Genomic DNA, 17,748 nt, shown 5'->3' with positions numbered 1-17,748 from the left:
CTGGTTTAGGACTCAGGCAAGAATGGGTCAGGCCCTGTCCTCTGGAAGGGGGCTATTAAGCCCAGGCAGGCACAGAGGGATACTCTGGGAGACTATTCAGAGAAGGGCTATCTAAGCAGGATCCTGAAGGATGAGTAGGAGTTTGCCAGATTGAAAAGGATGGAATGTCCCAGGCACAGAAGCACAGAGGTGGGCAAACTCATGGGTTGTTGGGTATGGCAAGTGAATTGAGACTGCCCTGGCCAGAGAAAGTGGTTTTGGGGGGGATCATAACCAAAGAGGAGGCTGGAAGACTGCAGAGCTTATCCTTCCCAGGCAGTATGAGGGGCTGACTCTTTATTCTGGGAGCCTAACCTAACCACTGTTTCAGAGAGGGTTTGATGTGGCCAAACTTGCAGTTGCAAGCATCCATCCAGCTGCAGCTGGGAAGTGGGTTGTTGGGGAGAAGCTAGGGGTTAGGGAGGAGAGGAATGGGTGTGGGAACAGATTTGATAGCTGTGTTAGGCGAGGACAGGGAACAACCCTCCAGGGGGAACATACACAGAGGGGTCTTGAGTGGTGCAGAGGGCCCCCACCAATCAGCTCTCCTGCTTTACCCCAGTAGGGCTCTGCCGGCCTCCCTGTCTTTGCTCTGCTTGTGCCCCACCTGCAAGAGCTCTGGCTCAGGGAACATCCTGTCCCCCCATCCCTATGCCTGGAAGTTCCTCTCTTTGGGGGTAAGAGGCAGAGGGGGGCTAAGAGAGGGGAGCAGGGGAGCCCCAAGCAGAGCGTCAAGATGAATTCTACATAGAGGCCCACTCAGCGAGGGTGCTTCAGTAACGTACGTCCCCGCCTCGAAGCCTGGGCTCCTCCTCTCACTTCATCCCTCCCCCTACCCTTGGGGAGCCCCTCAGGTACCGCGGGGGCGAGCAGGGGCGGGGCCACCGAGCAGTTATAGCTGGACCCACCCGCACCAACTCCTAGCCTGTAGCCTCCCGCACTCCAGCTTCCCGACACTGCGCGCCCAGACACGACTGAGCCAGTTTCTGGTCCGCCCTCCGGGCGGCGGTCAACGTGAGCACCCTGGCGCGGGGCACAGGGGTGCGGAGCCCCGGGCGGGGGCCCACTGCGAGCCGCTGGCTGATCGCATTGCTGTTGCTGCTGTTGCTGCTGCCGCTGCCCGCCGCCGCCTGGTACAAGCACGTGTCGAGTCCCCGTTACCACACGGTGGGCCGCGCCGCGGGCCTGCTAATGGGGCTGCGCCGCTCGCCCTACGTGTGGCGCCGCGCACTGCGCCCGGCTGCCGGGCCCCTTGCCTGGGACGGCTTCGGCCTGGGCGTGTCCCCCCAGGGGCCATCTGCCAGAAGCACCGTCTCTGGGGGGCCCGCCGCCCGCGATGCTCTGTTGCTTCCCTCTGGAGTTCAGAAACTGTGGGAGGTGCGACGCAGAAGCTCCCGCGCAGGGCTCCCGGTGAGTGCGCCTCGCAGCCCGCGCGCCCCGAAGTCCGCGCCCCAACCGGAGCTGCGGCTGGGATCCTACTCCTGGACCTCTGAAGAGCGGGCCAGGTACGCGGGGAGAGGAAGGGGACGGGGACAGCAGTGGACGAGGGTGTCTCGGGAGATCTGAGACCGGAGCGCGCGTCTGCCTGCCCACAGGGCACCCTACAACCTTTCCATCCCCGACTCCCAGTAGAGGAAGGCTTTCCTGGGGCAGTCCCTACTCTTCCAGCCTGGGGAGTCGGGGGAGCGGTAGTGGAGGTCGCACAACCCTCTTCCCACGGTCCTCTCTGTTCTTTCCAGAGCCTTCGGAGTGTCTCCTGCTCAGTCATGGTCTGCGCAGGGAACCGCCTTCGCCAGCCCCCGCCTCTCCCCAGAGCCGTCCTGATCGCAGCCCCTGCCCACGCCCCCACGCCTGACGCAGGCGGAATGTCTTCTGCCAGCAGGCCGGCCATCTGGTCAATAAAACCTGCCTAGTTGCCGCGCCCCGGTGTTTGACCCTTTTCCTCCGCGATGTGTACTTTACATCTAGCTTCGGGGCGCAAACAGTCGCGCCCACGCCCTGGCAAATGTCAGGAGCCCTCCAGCTGGCCCGGGCAAGCTCCCCTCAACAGCCGAGATCTGTGTGTCCTTGCGGGGCAGAATGGGGGACGGAGGCTGACTCTGCTGGGGGCTGGGTCCCTTTCTCCCTTCTCTGCCAGTGCTGCCCCTCCTGTTAGGGTGTGAGGTCATTAGACCAGGTCCCAGGGTCCCCCAGGAGGGGAGGGGTATCCCACGGTGGGGGAAGGCAGTCAGACGCTGGGTCCTGCTGCCACTTACCAAGGTGTGCAGGAGGAGGAGAGCAGTAGCTCACACCCTCCGCGCTGAGCTGGAGCCCCCACTCCAGCCTCCTAGGAGGCCCACAGGAGGTCCCCTCACTATGCCCCCTGGCCAGCATGGGGAGAATGTCCTCCCCAAGGGGGTGGGACCTTAAGACCTGGCAGCCCATCCAGTCTTTTCCCCATCTCCCAGAATTCATTTCAAACCCGGATCTCCTTGGAACCCCTCCCTCCCCTCAGCCAAGGGCTTCCAGAGACAAAGTGGGAAACACCTGGCCCCCTTCTTCATCCCTATGGCCGTGATCTCTCCCTAGGGAGGAAGGGTCCCTCCACCTGAGACCCCCTTTCCTCCTCAGGAACCCCTCCACTTCTTATCCCCTTCTGCATTTCCAGTTATTATCTCCAGTCCCCCCATATAAATGTGCTCTGCCATCTTGAATAGCAAGGACCTCCCTCCACCTGGGTCCCCTTCCAGTGCCCCCCTCACTCCACCCTTCTGTTCCCCCTTCAACCCTCTTCAGTGTGGTCTCCGACTCCCACAACTGTCCTGGACCTCGAACTGCCTGGTCACTGTGCCCTGATGCTGTCTGCCCTTCTAGTCCTCCCTTGGCCATGTGGCAAGGCTGCCCTTGGGGCACCCAGCAAGGACAGGGGAGGGGTGGCCTCATGTCTGTCTAGCTCTTGGTTTTGGGGTGCCCACATGGAGCCAGCTCCCACACTAACCTCCTTGGCCTCTGGAAGCACCCTCTGGAGGCCTCTTCCCACTGGCAATTTCCTCTCACCTCCTGGGTGCATCTCTCTTCCACATGGTCTGCTAATATGGGTACTCTGTTTTACTCCACCCTTCCAATTCTTACGGACTCCAGAATTTATTTACTCCGATTCCACTCAGTATTTTTTTCTTCTAGGATCTGCGCTGGGGGAAGTCACAGACCACTGAGGTCAACCTCCTCTCCCCCAACTCCACCAGTGCTCTCGCCTCTGCTCCTCACTGAACTTGGCCTTTCAAAACATGGGTGTCCTGACCTTGTCACCCCCAGTCCACAACACCTCAAGGGCTCCCACCACCCATGCAATGAAATCCATGCTCTGAGGCCAGGCCCTGTTCCACAGTCTCATTCCTCCCTCCCCTTCCCCACACAGCCTGCAGGAACTCTATAGGCAGATTCCAGAACAGCCCTGTGGTTCACCCTGCCTGAGGACTCCAGGGCCCCAGGCCAGGTTAAATGCCCCTCCTGGAGGCTGCCCCAGCCCTGGGCTTCCCCTTGCCAAGGTACACAAATCTGTTTCCCTGGGTCTCAGTGATGTTTCCCCAGTGCTCGCCAGGGCCTGGCACCAAGTGGCCTGCAAATGTTTGGTCACAAGTGCTGGAACACTCGGTGAGGGGCTAGATTTCATGGTGCCTGAAGATACCCCAGTCCAGAGAGGTTGGTGCCAGATTCAAGACGAGAAAGCAGAGCCTGTTAGGAGCTCAGCAGAGGCCCAGCTTCTCTGCTACCACTCCCATGGCGCCCCTATGCTCCTGCAGTGCAAGCAGCCCTAGGGCGCAGGTGTCACTCCAATCCCCCACTCGGCAGGGCTGGACCAGTCAGAGACAGAGAGGTGGAACCTTGGGCAGCTCCCCCGACGATGTAATCCCACTCATCGCCGGCAGGGAGCGCTGCGCGGCTGCTCTCCCGGGCTACAGTCGCACTCCGCTCCTCTGGCGATGGGAGGAGGTAGGCGGGGCCATCCCTGGGTGGGCGGGGCAGTCCACCTGGGAGTCCTTGACCACGGGCCTTATGCACTTCCGCACTCTTCGATTCTCGAAGCCTCTCCAATTCTCTCTCCCTCTCATCTCTGGGTCTCTTGTTCTCATCTCTCTTCCCGTTGTGCTGGTCCCGCCTGCTCCAATATGGGGCTCTGAAGAGAGGCCTGGCGAAGTCTAAAGGAAAGGGTCGTAAGCGACGCCTGGTCGTCGCGCGAGGCCCTTAATGCCTATTAGGGAGCGGGCTCTGGCCCTCCCTCAGGTGACAAGGCCTCTGCTCACGGTCACACCAAAAGAGTCTCTGCCCAGACCCAGGCTCTGCCCCATCTCCGCAGGGAGGTAGGTTCAAAGGTCAGAGGAAACCCCCTCCCCGCAAACAGGAGCACAGGACAATCCTACACCAGGTGGACCTAGGGGAGAGAAGGACTGTAAGATCTGACATACTTCCTCTCCCTCTGTCGCATCCCAGCGGACCAGGATGGCTGGAGTGGGGTGAGCACAGGAGCGTGAGGGGGTGGGGGTCACCCAGACCTCTGCTCACCTGCAACCTGCCCACCTTCCCGCCTGCTGCTGGCCTCGTGCTCACCTCCCCCAGCCCATCCCCAGCGACCCAAACAGCTTCCAGCCCAAACACCTTTCAGTGCACACTTCCGGGCCACTGCCCAGGCTTCTCCCTTCCCTTTGCTGCCTGGACTCTCTCTTCTTGCACCTCCGCACAGTGCGGCTGAAGGAAGAGGCCTGGGAGAGTTTGGCCAGAGAGCTGCTGGGTCACCTTTCTTCACCTCTGTCACCCCAGGCGCTCCGTACTCACCCTGTTCCCTCTCACTCACTCCTGCTCCCCCTTCGGAGTGGTTCCCTGCTGCCTTTATTCTGTTGCTTTTATCCACTTCCTTTGCTACCTGTCCTCTTTGTTACTATGATGTTGGCTTTGTTACTCTGCTAACCTTTCTTGGTAACTCCTTGGCTTCTCTTTTGCTTTGGGGCCTCCTTTGTTATTCTGGGGCACAGTGTTCCTGGCCCCTGGCTGTGACCACATCCCTTGGTTACCCCACCCTCCAGTGGTGTTCTGTTCCCATCCATCTTCACTCACAGGCTGAGTCCTGGGCTGCAGAAGGCTGATCTGGGAGTGTCTGTTCTACAGAAGGGGAAGAGGTCTCCAAGCCTCCTGACCCAAGGGATCAGGGGTCCCTACCTTCCCTTCCCCTTGGTCTGGGGGTCTCCCCTCCAGCCACCTCCCTCGTCTCTGGTATGGCCTCAAAGCTATAGCATGGCAGGTCCTGGGTGGTCCTGGTTGCTATAGGGTGACCCCTAAACCCCACCGGGGGTGGCATATGGTGGACCCCACTGTCCATACCCACCCTCACTGCCTCCGGGGACAGCAGTACCAGGTTGGGTTCAGGGAGGCCAGTCACAGGCCAGACAGGCAGCCTCTGGAGAGACAGACAGACAGATGGAGGTGGCTAGCCAGGCAGCAGCCTATGGCAGCATCATCCAGGGGATGGGGGAGCAGCCTTGCCGCTTCAGCCTAAGTGGCTTTTAGGGACAGCAGCTGGGGTGTGGACACCCAAGGGGCTGTGGCCCAGGAGGCTGCCTAGAGGCAGGCCCTGTGCTTGGGCCGGGGCTATGAGCCCAGGCTGCAGGCACTGGCAAGGGAAGAAGGAGCAGCAAGGACTGGGCCTGAGCACAGCCTGCTTTTCCCCTCATGGGGAACTGTCTGGGCTGGCTGTGCCTGACCCCTGGGGGCCAGGCATGTGCAGGGTGCTGAGCAGGGCTGGGGAGGGGCAGGTTGAGGGTGAGCCTGCAGCTCAGCTGTCTTCCTGTATGTGTGACTGAGAAAGCTGAAGAGGGTGGACTTGGGATCTCACCACCCTGGGCCCAAGGGGAACTGGGGAAACTTGCATGGGTCTCTTCCCTCTCCAGACCTGTTTCCTGATCTGTAAAATGGCCTGAGACCCCTAGGTTTTTTCCAGGTAAAATGTACTCAGAGAGGTACACAAAGAATAAATGACTTTCCATCGGTTGGGAGAAGGGGGCATTCATGCTGGTGGAGGTGGAGGGAGGGGAGGGGAGGAAGAGCTGGGGTGCAGGAGGGGCCTGCTCAAGGGAGCAGCTCCCGTGAATGCTGACTGGCTAGTGCTCAGAGGCCCAAGCCGTCAGCACATTTCATCCTAGGTCAGGAGGAGGGTAGCAAAGACCCCTTCCTTCCAGCCAGATAAGTGCATGTCATTCCCTCACCCTTTGCAGTCACCCACCAGGCCTGGGATGGGCAGGGATAGGAGTGAGGGGTCCTGGCAAAGGGAGGGGATGGTGGTGGGGAATGCTTAATGGTCCAACGTAGCACAGATAGGCACAATCACTCCTGGGCAGGGCCAGGAAGTCACTCAGTCACTGGCCTACAGGATATAGGAAGGGGCTGCTGCCTTGTCAGTTTCAAACCCCTCTTTTTGCCTCCTGGACCATCCTGGGACTCTGTGCTGGGTCAGGGAAGCTCTGGGTTGCAGGAGGGATTCTGATACAGGAACGGGCCATGGGAGGGGAGAGGGGGGAGGGGTAGGGGGGTTCCCGAGGAGGGTGGGCAGAGCCATGGCCATTGTTCTTACCCTCGGGCCCCTGTATAGGGGTTCCTCAGTCTAAGGATCCTTTCTCCACCCCCTTCCCGCCTCAGGGGCCTGCCTTGATACCCCTGCTGCTCATACAGTAGGTGCTCAATAAATGTTACTGGCATAGGAGGCAAAAGGCGCTGGCGCCAAGAAGGCTGCCCAGAATGGGAGCGAGACAGAGGGGTACTGGTGATTCGGGGGTCCCCTGACGCCTCCCCCGGGGCCTCCCTGGGCTGGCGGAGCGCGGAGGCAAAGGAAATGACCAGGGTGGCTTGGACCCGGGGCGGGGGCGGCAGGGCGGAGGGGGCGGGGAAGGGGCGGGCGCGGGGGCGGTGCCGCAGCCAGAGCCCGAGCCGGAGCCGGAGGCGACGGGAGCCGAGCGGGAGCCGCCGAGGCCACCACCGGGTCTCCAGCGCCGCGGCCGCCGCCTCCGCGCCCCCCCCCCCATCCCCGCGAGCCGGCCCCCGCGCCCCTGCCTGCTGGCGGCGGGCGAGAGCGCCGTGGCCAGCCCTTGGCCGGCCGGTGGGCAGCCGGCACCATGGCCGCACCGGAGCCTTTGCGGCCGCGTCTGTGCCGCCTGGTGCGCGGCGAACACGGCTACGGCTTCCACCTGCACGGCGAGAAGGGCCGCCGCGGGCAGTTCATTCGGCGCGTGGAGCCCGGTTCCCCGGCGGAGGCGGCCGCGCTGCGCGCCGGAGATCGGCTGGTCGAGGTCAACGGCGTCAACGTGGAGGGTGAGACGCACCACCAGGTGGGTGCCTGTGCTCCATCCCCGGCCCACCGCTCCGCCACCCCCCACCGCCCCCATCCCCGGAGCGCGTCCCTGCCCCGCGCGCGCGGAGGGCGCCAATAACCACCGAGCTCGGGGCTGCCTGCGCCCAGGCCTCAGCTCCCTTCTCCGGGCCAGGAGGGGATCGCACAAGGGCCTGCGGTGGGCTCCCGTGGAGAGGTGGGGGACGTGGCCGCTGAGGCAGAGGCAACCGGCCTCCTTCCTAGCCTCCTCCAGCCCGGGTCGGTCCTGCACGGAGCGAGGCGGTGGGGGGTGGAATCCTGGCAGGGAGGGGCCCGCAGTGCGGCTCCTCCGTGTCTCAGCCCTCGCTCTTAAGTCTTGTTCCGGCCTCAGCGCAATGTGTGGAGCAGTTGGCCCCTCGGGGGTCTCCCTGTGCCTGGGGATACGGGTGCTTTTCTATCAGCGTGTACACATGTGCGTGTGTACACAACTGGGTATGTCTGTGAATGTACAGGTCCCTTGTGTGTGTACCTGCAGGGGATGTCACAGGGAGGGCACACCTGTGTGTGCCTGCATCAGTTGAGTGAGTGTGTGTGCTGGACTGTATGCACATGAGTATACAGGTCTGCACCCCTAGATATATGTGTGTGCATACAGATCTGCATGCCTGGACGTGTGTGAACTGGGAGATGTGTGTGTGTGTACCCTCCTGTGTGTGGCTGTGTATATATGTGTCCTGGCCTCTGTGTCTGTTGGCTATGTGTAGTCGTCAGTGTGTCTGCAGCCAGTGTACTAGTGTGTGTCCTGGCTGATGGTGTCTGGGTCCTGGTGGGAGTCACCGCTGTGGCAGCACATTCTTCTCCAAAGAGGCTGCTGGATGGCCTGGCAGGGGTCACTGATCGCAGCCCCCTGCCCCTTGCAGCTGAAGATAAAGGCCAGAGGGAGGTTCTCTGCAGGTTCTGACCCCTGGGGGGTGTCCGTCTCCCACTGACCAGGGACTCACCTGGCTTGGGTCCAGTCTTCCTCTACCCCTTCTACTCAGGCTCCTCTGTGTCCCCCCAACACCTGTCTGTGTGGCCAGGCCTGGGCCTAGAGATTAGTAAATTGGCTGGGCTGGGAGCTGAACTCTCACTTCTACCCTTGGAGATTTTGTCTGTCCATCTGTCTGCCGTCCTTCTGTCTTTTACCCAGAGTGTCAGCTGGATAGGCTGTTTGCTGGAGGGTGGGGGTCAAGGCCAGAGAGCTTGGATTGACAGGCCATAGGGAGGGCCTGGTAGAGCTGGCACCTGGCCTCTGTTTAACAGTTGCTGCCACCCTTGCCCCTAGAGCAATGCTTATCCCAGGCCTCCCGGGGTGCTGGTCTCTAAGAACTTCACACAGGACCACTTGAGACCTTCCCACTGTCTTGGGAGGGAGAAGGTACAGTTACGGCTCCCATTTTACAGATGAGGAAACTGATGCTTGGGGATACTGGGTGACTCGTCTGGGTCCCACAGTCAGGAAGCATGAGGGTCCTGGAGTCCTCCTGTGACTCTGTGGTTCATGGGGAAAGACAGGTACAGAGGAGGGCTGGGGCAAAGATGGGCCTGGTTCAGACCCTCCTATCTTTTGAGAACATCTACTGAGAAGCTGGTGGGGGCCCTGTCTGTCCTTTCCCAGGCCTTGGGGTAGGGGTGGGGTATTGCCCTTCCTTCCCCAATGCCCAGTGGGCACTGCCCCTCCTGCGGGCACACACTAGCATGTATGCGCCGTCACCATGCACATGCTCTAGATACTTCACAGACACCTGTGTAACCACACCTGTCCCACAGGTGTACCTGCCCCTCCCCACCTCTCCCTGCTGTGTCTGAATCCTGCTTTCCGGGTTATGGGTAGGTACCTGAGGAGGTGCCTTGCCACAGGAACCCAGGTGTTCTCTCCGCAGGTCCAGTAGGAATAGGTCCATTGTCATGATCTGGAAGAGAATGGAAGGCCTAGAGGCAGGGGTTTAGACCACTATGTTCCACCACTGGAAAAGACAGAAAAAGGCACAAACACACTGAAACTGGGACCCAGGGAGACAGTTCTCTCCTTCAAACCCAGACCTAGAGACACCCTGAAACAGAAGGCTGCAGGGTGCAGGCCGCACACATGCACACACGCATGCTGAAAACCCGAAGCTCAGCCGAGCCCCGTCTTTGTCACTTCCTGGGCCGAGGTGAGGCCCTGTGAGGCCCCCACAGCCCTTAGAGCCTGGGCGCTTGTGTCCGGAGTCCCAGGAGAAGAGGGAGGGAGCTGCTGGAGTGGGGGTGGGGGGCGGAGCCAGCGGGCCTCTCGATCCAGCCGCCCACCCCTGCCCCTGGTAGGCTCGCAGACTGCCCACAGCCCTGGGCCAGCCCTGGGTGGTGCCGCTGCCCATGTGCTGCCTGCTGCCTGGAGTGCTGGCCGTGACCTCCCACCACCCACCTGTCCCAGGTGGTGCAGAGGATCAAGGCCGTGGAGGGGCAGACTCGGCTGCTGGTGGTGGACAAGGAGACGGACGAAGAGCTCCGCCGGCGGCAACTGACCTGCACCGAGGAGATGGCCCAGCGAGGGCTGCCCCCTGCCCACGACCCCTGGGAGCCAAAGCCGGACTGGGCACGAGGGAGCAGCCTCAGCTCTGAGGTCGCCCAGAAGGTATGGTGGGCTCTGCCCACAGGGACCACCTGGGCTCTCCCAGAACCACCTTCTTGTCCTCCTGACAGCAGTCTCTGCCTCTGGTCACCTCCAGAAGTATCTGTCTCCGTCTCTGCTGCCCCTCTGGGCCCCTTCTCTGCCCCTGGTGAAAACCCTCTTGGCTACCTGGAGCCACTCTTTCTGCCCTCAGCCTGTGCTCTAAATCAGGTAGTGTCAGGGCAACCTGGCCCTGGTCCACAGCCCCCGTCTCTGGCCCTCTTCCCCAGGACGCTCCTCAGAGCCACTTGTCCTAGGAAGGGTCATTCTGACAAGCCACCCCCTCCCTGGCCTAGGGGCTGAGGAACCTGGGGAGGGGCTGCTGGGATGTTCTGGGACTGAGCGTGCTCAGCTCTGTGCCTGTGTTGGGTGTCTGTCTGTCCGTCTGTCTGAGGAGCCTGCTTGTGCTCTGAAGGCCTCAGAGGGACTGACCCTCCTCCGTGGTGGCAGCTGAGGAGACTCTCTAAGCTGGGTCCTCAGCTCTGGGGTCTGCAGGGGTTGCGGCACCTCCCCCTTCTCCCTGCTCCCCCCTCCAGACAGGAAGAGCTAACTGGGGAAGAGCTGGGGAAGGGGGAGGTGGTGGTGGTGGGGAGTCTAGTTCTGTCTCTTTCTAGGTAGCAGGGGCTGGGCAGTGGCCCTATTGGGGCAGCACCTGGATGCCAGGAGGAAGAGCCTGCTTGTCCTGCCCTCCTGGAAGCCCCGTGCCCTTACTACCTTCTGTATTTTGTGCCCCTACTACCTTCTTCATTTTTTTTTTAAAGAGAAAAATCCCTTAAAGGAAGATTCAAGCCGAGGGGCTCCCCAGAGCCCACTTTGAGAACCACTGGCCTGGGGCTGGTGGATGTGTGAGATCTGACATTTCTGGGTGTGCAGGGGACCCTGACACCTGCCCTGTCCCTGTCCCGGATGTCTCCCAGGCGAGCTGGCCATGCCTGTGACCTGGATCCTGTGGGGCCTTGTGTTTCTCCTGGAGGGGATGGCATTCCCGGTGGGGAGGCAGCCTGGGCACAGGCATGAGCATGAACCCCTGCCCCACTTTTTTGTTCTTTGTGGCTCTAGGGCAGGCTAGGGGGTGATGGTTAGGGCCACAGTGCCAAGTCCTGGAGTCTGGACTTTGCTCCAGGGCCACTGAAGGCCAGAGTAGGGGGTGTTAGGGTCAGATTTGTGATTTCAGGGGAGCCCTGGGATGGTGCACTGGCTGACCACCCCCCCAGACTGAGAGCTGGAGTCTCCCTCCTTCTCAGGGCATCTCACCCCCAGGAGGAAGCGCCCCTCCCCCTAGGCGTTTGTCCATTGATTTAGACACAAATGGCTGAGTTCAACTTCCTGTGGAAAACTCTGCCCTCAGGCCTTATCTGGAGGGTGGGGAGGCACCTTGTCCTTGGGTGGGACCTTCTCCCTCCACTATTTCAGGCTCTGGGGGCTGCAGGAAGCCCTAGGAGGGGTCTTCCGCTGGTGTATTTTTTTTAATTTATTTTTATTCAACTTATTTTATTTTTGGCTGTGTTGGGTCTTCATTGCTGCGCGTGGGCTTTCTCTAGTTGTGGCGAGTGGGGGCTGCTCTTTGTTTCAGTGTGCGGACTTCTCATTGGGGTGGCTTCTCTTGTTGCGGAGCACGGGCTCTAGGTGTGCAAGCTTCAGTAGTTGTGGCTCGCGGGCTCTAGAGTGCAGGCTCAGTAGTTGTGGTGCATGGGCTCAGTAGTTGTGGCTCTCTGGCTTTAGAGCGCAGGCTCAGTAGTTGTGGCGCACGGGCTTAGTTGCTCTGTGGCATGTGGGATCTTCCCAGACCAGGGCTCGAACCTGTGTCCCCTGCATTGGCAGGCAGATTCTTAACCACTGTGCCACCAGGGAAGCCTGCTGCTGGTGTAATTTTAGAGGAAAAGAGTGGGGCCCGTCTGGCAGGTCCCTCCGTGGTTGGGGCTGGCAGGGGGACAGGGACCCCATAAGGTCAGGGGAGTCCCTGAGGGCACGGTCTCTCTTTTCCCTCCCAGCCAGAGACCCGGTATTTAATCGGCTGAGCTCAGAGCATGGGAAGGAAGAGCTGGACCTCCGCTGACCTCCACAAACCAGGCTTAGCTTCCGCCCATCACAGGCTGTGAGGGAGCCTGGGTGAACGATGCTTATATACAGGGCTATGCCCTGATAGGGCCTCAACAGCAGTGGGTCAGGAGAACTGGGGAGAGATGTGTGTTGTTTGCTTCACGGTGGGGGATGAAGGGGCCCACCCTCCATGCCCTGTGGGGGGAAGGGCTGAGGTGGGAGTCCAGGCCCCAAGGGCCCTTCTGGCTCTCTCAGCCTCAGTGTCCTCCTGTCCTGGGCAGGGAGGAGGGGGTGGGCAGGGGAGGACACTGATGTGGCTGGCCCCTCCCTTCCGGGGGCTGTTAGGGCTGTCAGTGGTGACTCAGCCCCGTTCAGACTGGGCTGGGGTGGCCGCAGCTGCAGTGCAGCTGATCGTGATGATGGGGGACCGCCCCGAACAGCGACGGGGCAGCCAGCGGTGCCAGGGCTGCAGGGGTGTGATAGACCCCGGGCCCTCCTCCCCCTCACAGCCAGCCCATGCCTCCACCTCCAGTTCTGGAGGCCTTTGGGGGCTGAGAGTGAGTGAGGTGACAGAGTCCTGCAGAGGGTGACCTCCTGGTACAGGACGTGGTGCCTACAAGAGGGCTTTTGGGGCTCCCTGGTTCCTGCTCCCCATCCCCCCGTGAGCTGCAGCAGGACTGTCTTATGTTCTGAGGTCAGGGTCCGCTCCTTTGCCTCCTTGTCTCCCCAGCCCTGGGTCCTGGGAGCAGGGCAGGGCCTCCCAGCAGTTTCCTTCCTTCCTTTCTTGGGACGGAAACCTGGCCGGTGGGGGACACCCGGCTGGAGCCTGAGAAGGGGAGGGGGGCTCAGCCACCACCCTGCTCCTCAAAGTGACTCAGCCCTATGTCCCCACCCGTCCCTGGGGAGCCTGGGCCACAGTGGGAGGTGGATAAATGGGGTGGCAGCCTGGGCTGGCTGGAGAGCTCAGGCCACTCCAGCTGGACGCTCGCCGCTTGCCGCTTCTGTCCCGCCTCCTATGGCCCGCTCTGGGAGTGCCACACCACCCTCCCCGGCCCCAGGAGCCCTTCCACGGAGCCCATCCCGGAGGCTTGTGCAGGTCAGGTGGGGTGGGGGCAGGGTGGGCAATGAGGAAACTGGCAGCCAGCTTAGTCTCTGTCCCCTAGGATTGGGAGAGGGGACGCCGGGGACCCTGGGGACCCTGGTGACCCTGGTGTGAGCAGGCTGGACCCTGAGCAACAATGGGGGCCTTTTTCTGCTAGGGCTGGTGAGTCACCATCTGGGGGGTGGTACAGCCTGGCTCCAGGGGTACCCCCATGCCAGCCTCTTTGTCTGGTTAGAGGCATGTCCGGGAGACTAGGGCTTGTCCAGCTCTGTGGCTGCCTGGTAGGGAATGGGGCTTGGAAGCCTGTGGAAGCCTGAGGGCCTAGCTGGGAGGCAACAGGAAGTGCTCTGAGCCAGGGCAGGAGCGAGGAATGTAAGCAATGCGGCCAGGCCCAGCCTGCACCCCCTCCTGACCTACTATGGTGCTGGGCCTCCCCGCGGGCTTTCCCCCTGGGTCGCCTTGCTGCCAGCCTTGTCTCCCCACTGTCCCCCATTGCAGCCCCTCAACCTGAGGGGTCTAGTGCCAAGTTTGGCGCTCCTTGGACCCTGATCGTAAGGAGAGGGACTTAGGTCAGATGTTAGGAGAAACCTCTTGGCTGTGCGGTGAGAGGCAGCCATGCTGGGTTGAGGCAGGGAGATGGCCAGTACGGTCTCGAACCAGAAATGACTGCATTCAGCCTGGCTTCATGGCCCCAGCTGTCCCCCCCGACAGTCCTGCTTCCCATCTGGGGGCCTTGAGAGAACACTCCCTGGAACCATTGTGGAGGGCGTGGGAAGAGGCCACAGGGCCCGGTGCTGAGGGCCGTCCTTTCACACGATGGGTCACCGCACGGGTCCATGAAGCCTGTTTGCGAGTGTACGTTTGGATGTCTGGTCTCTGTGACCATGTGATGCCCCGCTGCCACCCGGGCCCAATTCCACCACCAGGTGTGCTCATGTCACACTTCCACGGCCACACATGGCCCCGGCCAGCCTTGGGACCTGTGCTCTGACAGCCTGGACCTGAGAGGCACGTCAGAGCTGCACACCTGTACTTCCAGGTGTGTCTGGAGAGGGGCTGAGTCTATAAGTGAGCTCCTGGAGCACCCAGGGGTCTCACAGCCCCAAGTTCAGCCCAGGATGCCTGGCTGAGCCCCTGGGGGACTGAGGAGCAGCAGCCCAGTCCCTGGAATTCCTGGGGTTATGGGGCAGATGGTGGCCTGCAGCGGGGGTTCCAAGGGGGCAGGCTTTGGGGGGTCGGGGAAGGGGTCATGGAGAAGGGGCACAGGCTGGACCGGAAGAAGGTGTTCCCCAGGGGTGGGAGGGCCTAGAGACTGAGGTAAAGCACCACCCTGTGAGGAGAGACACGTTTGGTCCCACAGCTGGGTGGCCACAGTCCGATTTGGGGTTTGGGGGTGAGCTCGAAGGCCTGGAGGCTGGCCCTCCCTCAGTACAGCCCCCAGCCTGGCCCAGGGTCACTGGCCACACACAGGGAGGTAGAGGGACAGGAAAAGGCCCTGGTGAGCACCCCCTCCCTGCATAGTCTCATCTGCACGCGCACTTGAGCCCCAAGCTCCCAGGAAACCTGAGCTGCTGGCCGCCCGCTCCCTCCGGCCACCGCCATGTTCAACTGAGCACCGGTGGCCGCTGGCCACTCAGCGCTGTGGTCACTACCTCAGGCCCCGGCTGGGTGGGGGCCCTGGGGTCTGGCCTCTGCCTGCACGGCCCTCCCGCACCCCCAGCCCAGAACCTACTGCAGGATGCCAGAGGTAAACGGAGGCAGAGCCCTGGGGTGTTGGTGGGGGGACCCTCAGGGCACCGTGAGCCTTCCATGGAGGGCAGGGAAGATGGGAGGCAGGCCCCATCCTCGGCCCCTCACTCTGCTCCCTCACTGGGGCTCCTGCCCAGGCTCCAGCCGGTGCCTCCCAAGCCTCTGGGCCCTGTGGGGGCGGGGCGGCTCCAGCTTGATCTGGAATGTGAAAGCAAACACAGCCGCACTGCCATCAGCCCTAGGGAGACCTTTGGGAGCATAAACAAAACAGCCGGTCCTACGGCCCTACCCTGCCAGCCCCACACTCCGGATGGGGGTTGGGTAGAGGACAGGCAGGGCCCACAGCCTTCCTGGACGCTGTGACGAGTGGCAGCTCATCGCACTTGTCTCTCCTAGGCCCCTGGTCTGTGCTCAGCCCTAGCCTTGAGCCCATTGATTCTCCCAACACCCCTGTAAGGCCCCTGACCCTATCACAGGTCCTAAGGCTTTGTTCAGGATCCGGAAGCTGGATCATCACAGGCAGCCTAAGCATCACCCCCCCAGCCCCCCCCCCCCCCGGCCAACCCCGTGTTGGTCTCTGAGACCTGGGGATGCTGTCAGGTGGGGGCATGATGCTGAGTGTGGCGCTGGGGCTCCCTCCCACCACCTCCACTCCTGCCTTTGCACACTGGGGACGGGACTGGAAGCCTCAGGGGTGGGGTCAGTGCCTCTAGGGTGGGAGGTCAGAGCTGGAGCCTCACCCTGCATCCCTGTGCCTGCAGGATGTCAATGGGCCCCTGAGGGAGCTGCGCCCGAGGCTCTGCCACCTGCAAAAAGGCCCCCAGGGCTACGGGTTTAACCTGCACAGTGACAAGTCCCGGCCTGGACAGTATATCCGCTCGGTGGACCCAGGCTCTCCTGCTGCCCACTCTGGCCTCCGTGCCCAGGACCGACTCATAGAGGTACCCGCCCTGTGTGTATATGTCTGCTCCTGTGTCCTTTCTGTTTGTGACTGGGCCCGTGTCCCCTGTGTGTGTCCGTATGTTTGTCTATGCCTGTGCCCTCCCGCGCGCGCACGCGCGCGCATTTGTGTCTGGGCCCCGGGTCCTCACTGGGAGGAGGGAGATGCTGGGAACCTGAGCTGGTGCTCCTCTTGCTGCCGTGGCTGGTGACAGCGTTGTTGAATATTTGATGTCACACCTGGCCAAGTGGCTTGGGGGGCTGGTGGGGACCTGCCCTCAGGCAGCACTGATCCCATGCTGGCGGCGGCAGGTGAACGGGCAGAATGTGGAGGGGCTGCGCCACGTGGAGGTGGTTGCCAGCATCAAGGCACGGGAGGACGAGGCCCGGCTGCTTGTGGTGGACCCCGAAACAGATGAGCACTTCAAGCGGCTGCGGGTCACACCCACCGAGGAGCATGTGGAAGGTGGGCGGCTGCCCTGGGGCCCAGTGCTGGGGTAAAGCATTGGGGGCTGAGTGGCCAGTGACACACTGTCCCCACAGGTCCATTGCCATCACCAGTCACCAACGGGACCAGCTCGGCCCAGGTGAGAGGGTGGGAGTGGACAGGGTGAGCCCAGGAGACCACAGGGGCACCTTTGGGGGTCCCCAGACCTGACAGAGCCCCTCCGACATTTCTGTCCTTGTCTAGCATGGTTGTGCGATCGAGCTTGGCCCTGTCACTCCCAGCCATGATGCCCCTTGGATCCGTCTTGGGTCAGCCACACCCCAGCGCCATAGGGCACTCAGGCACCTCCAGGGTGTAGTAGAGGCTCAGTGGCCACTGCCAAATAGAGGAATAAAGGCAGCTCTGGCGTGTGCACACGTGTCTGCACGTGTGCGTGTAAGCCTGTGTGTGCACAGCGGCTCCTGGGTGGGGTCCCTAAAGCCAAGCCTTACCCTTGGTTTCCCAGCTCAATGGTGGCTCCGTGTGCTCATCCCGAAGTGACCTGCCTGGCTTAGACAAGGACACTGAGGTAGCGGGTGCCTATCCACCTCTACTGCTGTTCACACACTGGGGGGGCCTGAGGCCTTGGGGGCGGGCATCTGTGGAGCTGTCAGCCTGAGCTGTGAGGCCACCGCCTCTAGGAAGCCCTCCTGGGCCTGCCACCAGGTGGCCTCTGGTGTGAACTCCCTGGGAAAGGCCACCTGTCTGGGGGCCTGGGTCCAGGGCTCACTCTGGCCACCCACCCACCATATCTGCCCCTAGGATGGCAGCACCTGGAAGCGCGACCCTTTTCAGGAGAGCGGCCTCCACCTGAGCCCCACTGCAGCCGAGGCCAAGGAGAAGGTGAGAGCCACCAGGGTCAACAAGCGGGCACCGCAGATGGACTGGAACCGGAAGCGAGAGATCTTCAGCAACTTCTGAGCCCTCCCTGCCTGTTTCCTGCCGGGCTTCTCCTGCATGGACCTTGGGCCTTGCCCCTCGGGCCCGCCCAGAGCTCCCCTCAGTGGACTGGAGGGGACATCCTTACCCCCCAAGCCGTGGTGGTCCCACCACCACCCAAGAACCAACCTGTGCCCCAGTGAGACCCCGTCCTGCCCCCCACCCACTGGGTGCTAGGGGAGTGTGGCAGCAAGATGGGGAGAGAGAGCCCCTGAGATGTGAGATACCCAGAGAGACAGTGATGGGATGTGGGGAGAGGGAGAGGAGGGAGAGGGGGGAGAGGGGGAGAGGGGGAGAGGCAGTGGTAACCCGCGGGGCCCGGCCCTTGCTGCTCTGCCTGGGCCTGCTGACTTAAAGGAATTTGTGTTTTTGCTTTTTTTCCAGAAAGAGCTCTAGCTCCACACATGTTTCCACTTAATACCAGAGCCCTG

At 61.9% G+C, this 17,748-nt stretch overlaps 2 protein-coding genes across 4 annotated transcripts; both read left to right on the top strand.

Moving 5' to 3' along the window:
* Window positions 1–22: 22 nt before the first annotated feature.
* Window positions 23–1,671, top strand: NPW (neuropeptide W; the record flags this gene model as incomplete). The annotated part of the gene is made up of 3 exons (XM_082857784.1): window positions 23–26; window positions 1,079–1,544; window positions 1,635–1,671. 3 exons carry the CDS (start codon window positions 23–25, stop codon window positions 1,669–1,671), a joined length of 507 nt encoding a protein of 168 aa, XP_082713910.1.
* Window positions 1,672–7,025: 5,354 nt separating this feature from the next.
* On the top strand, window positions 7,026–17,534 carry NHERF2 (NHERF family PDZ scaffold protein 2). 3 transcript variants are annotated; one of them, XM_082858046.1, is made up of 7 exons: window positions 7,026–7,391; window positions 9,825–10,025; window positions 15,714–15,893; window positions 16,204–16,357; window positions 16,435–16,478; window positions 16,845–16,907; window positions 17,141–17,534. In XM_082858046.1, exons 1-7 carry the CDS (start codon window positions 7,179–7,181, stop codon window positions 17,297–17,299), a joined length of 1,014 nt encoding a protein of 337 aa, XP_082714172.1. In that variant the 5' UTR covers window positions 7,026–7,178; the 3' UTR covers window positions 17,300–17,534. The 3 variants fall into 3 exon arrangements, with proteins under 3 accessions (XP_082714172.1, XP_082714173.1, XP_082714174.1); XM_082858047.1 differs by lacking the exon at window positions 16,845–16,907; XM_082858048.1 differs by lacking the exons at window positions 7,026–7,391; window positions 9,825–10,025 and adding an exon at window positions 13,074–13,197.
* Window positions 17,535–17,748: the final 214 nt, after the last annotated feature.

Source organism: Leucopleurus acutus (assembly GCF_964270905.1).
Source record: "Leucopleurus acutus genome assembly, chromosome: 16".
NCBI lineage: Eukaryota > Metazoa > Chordata > Mammalia > Artiodactyla > Delphinidae > Leucopleurus > Leucopleurus acutus.
This window is presented reverse-complemented; position numbering and strand designations above follow the sequence as displayed.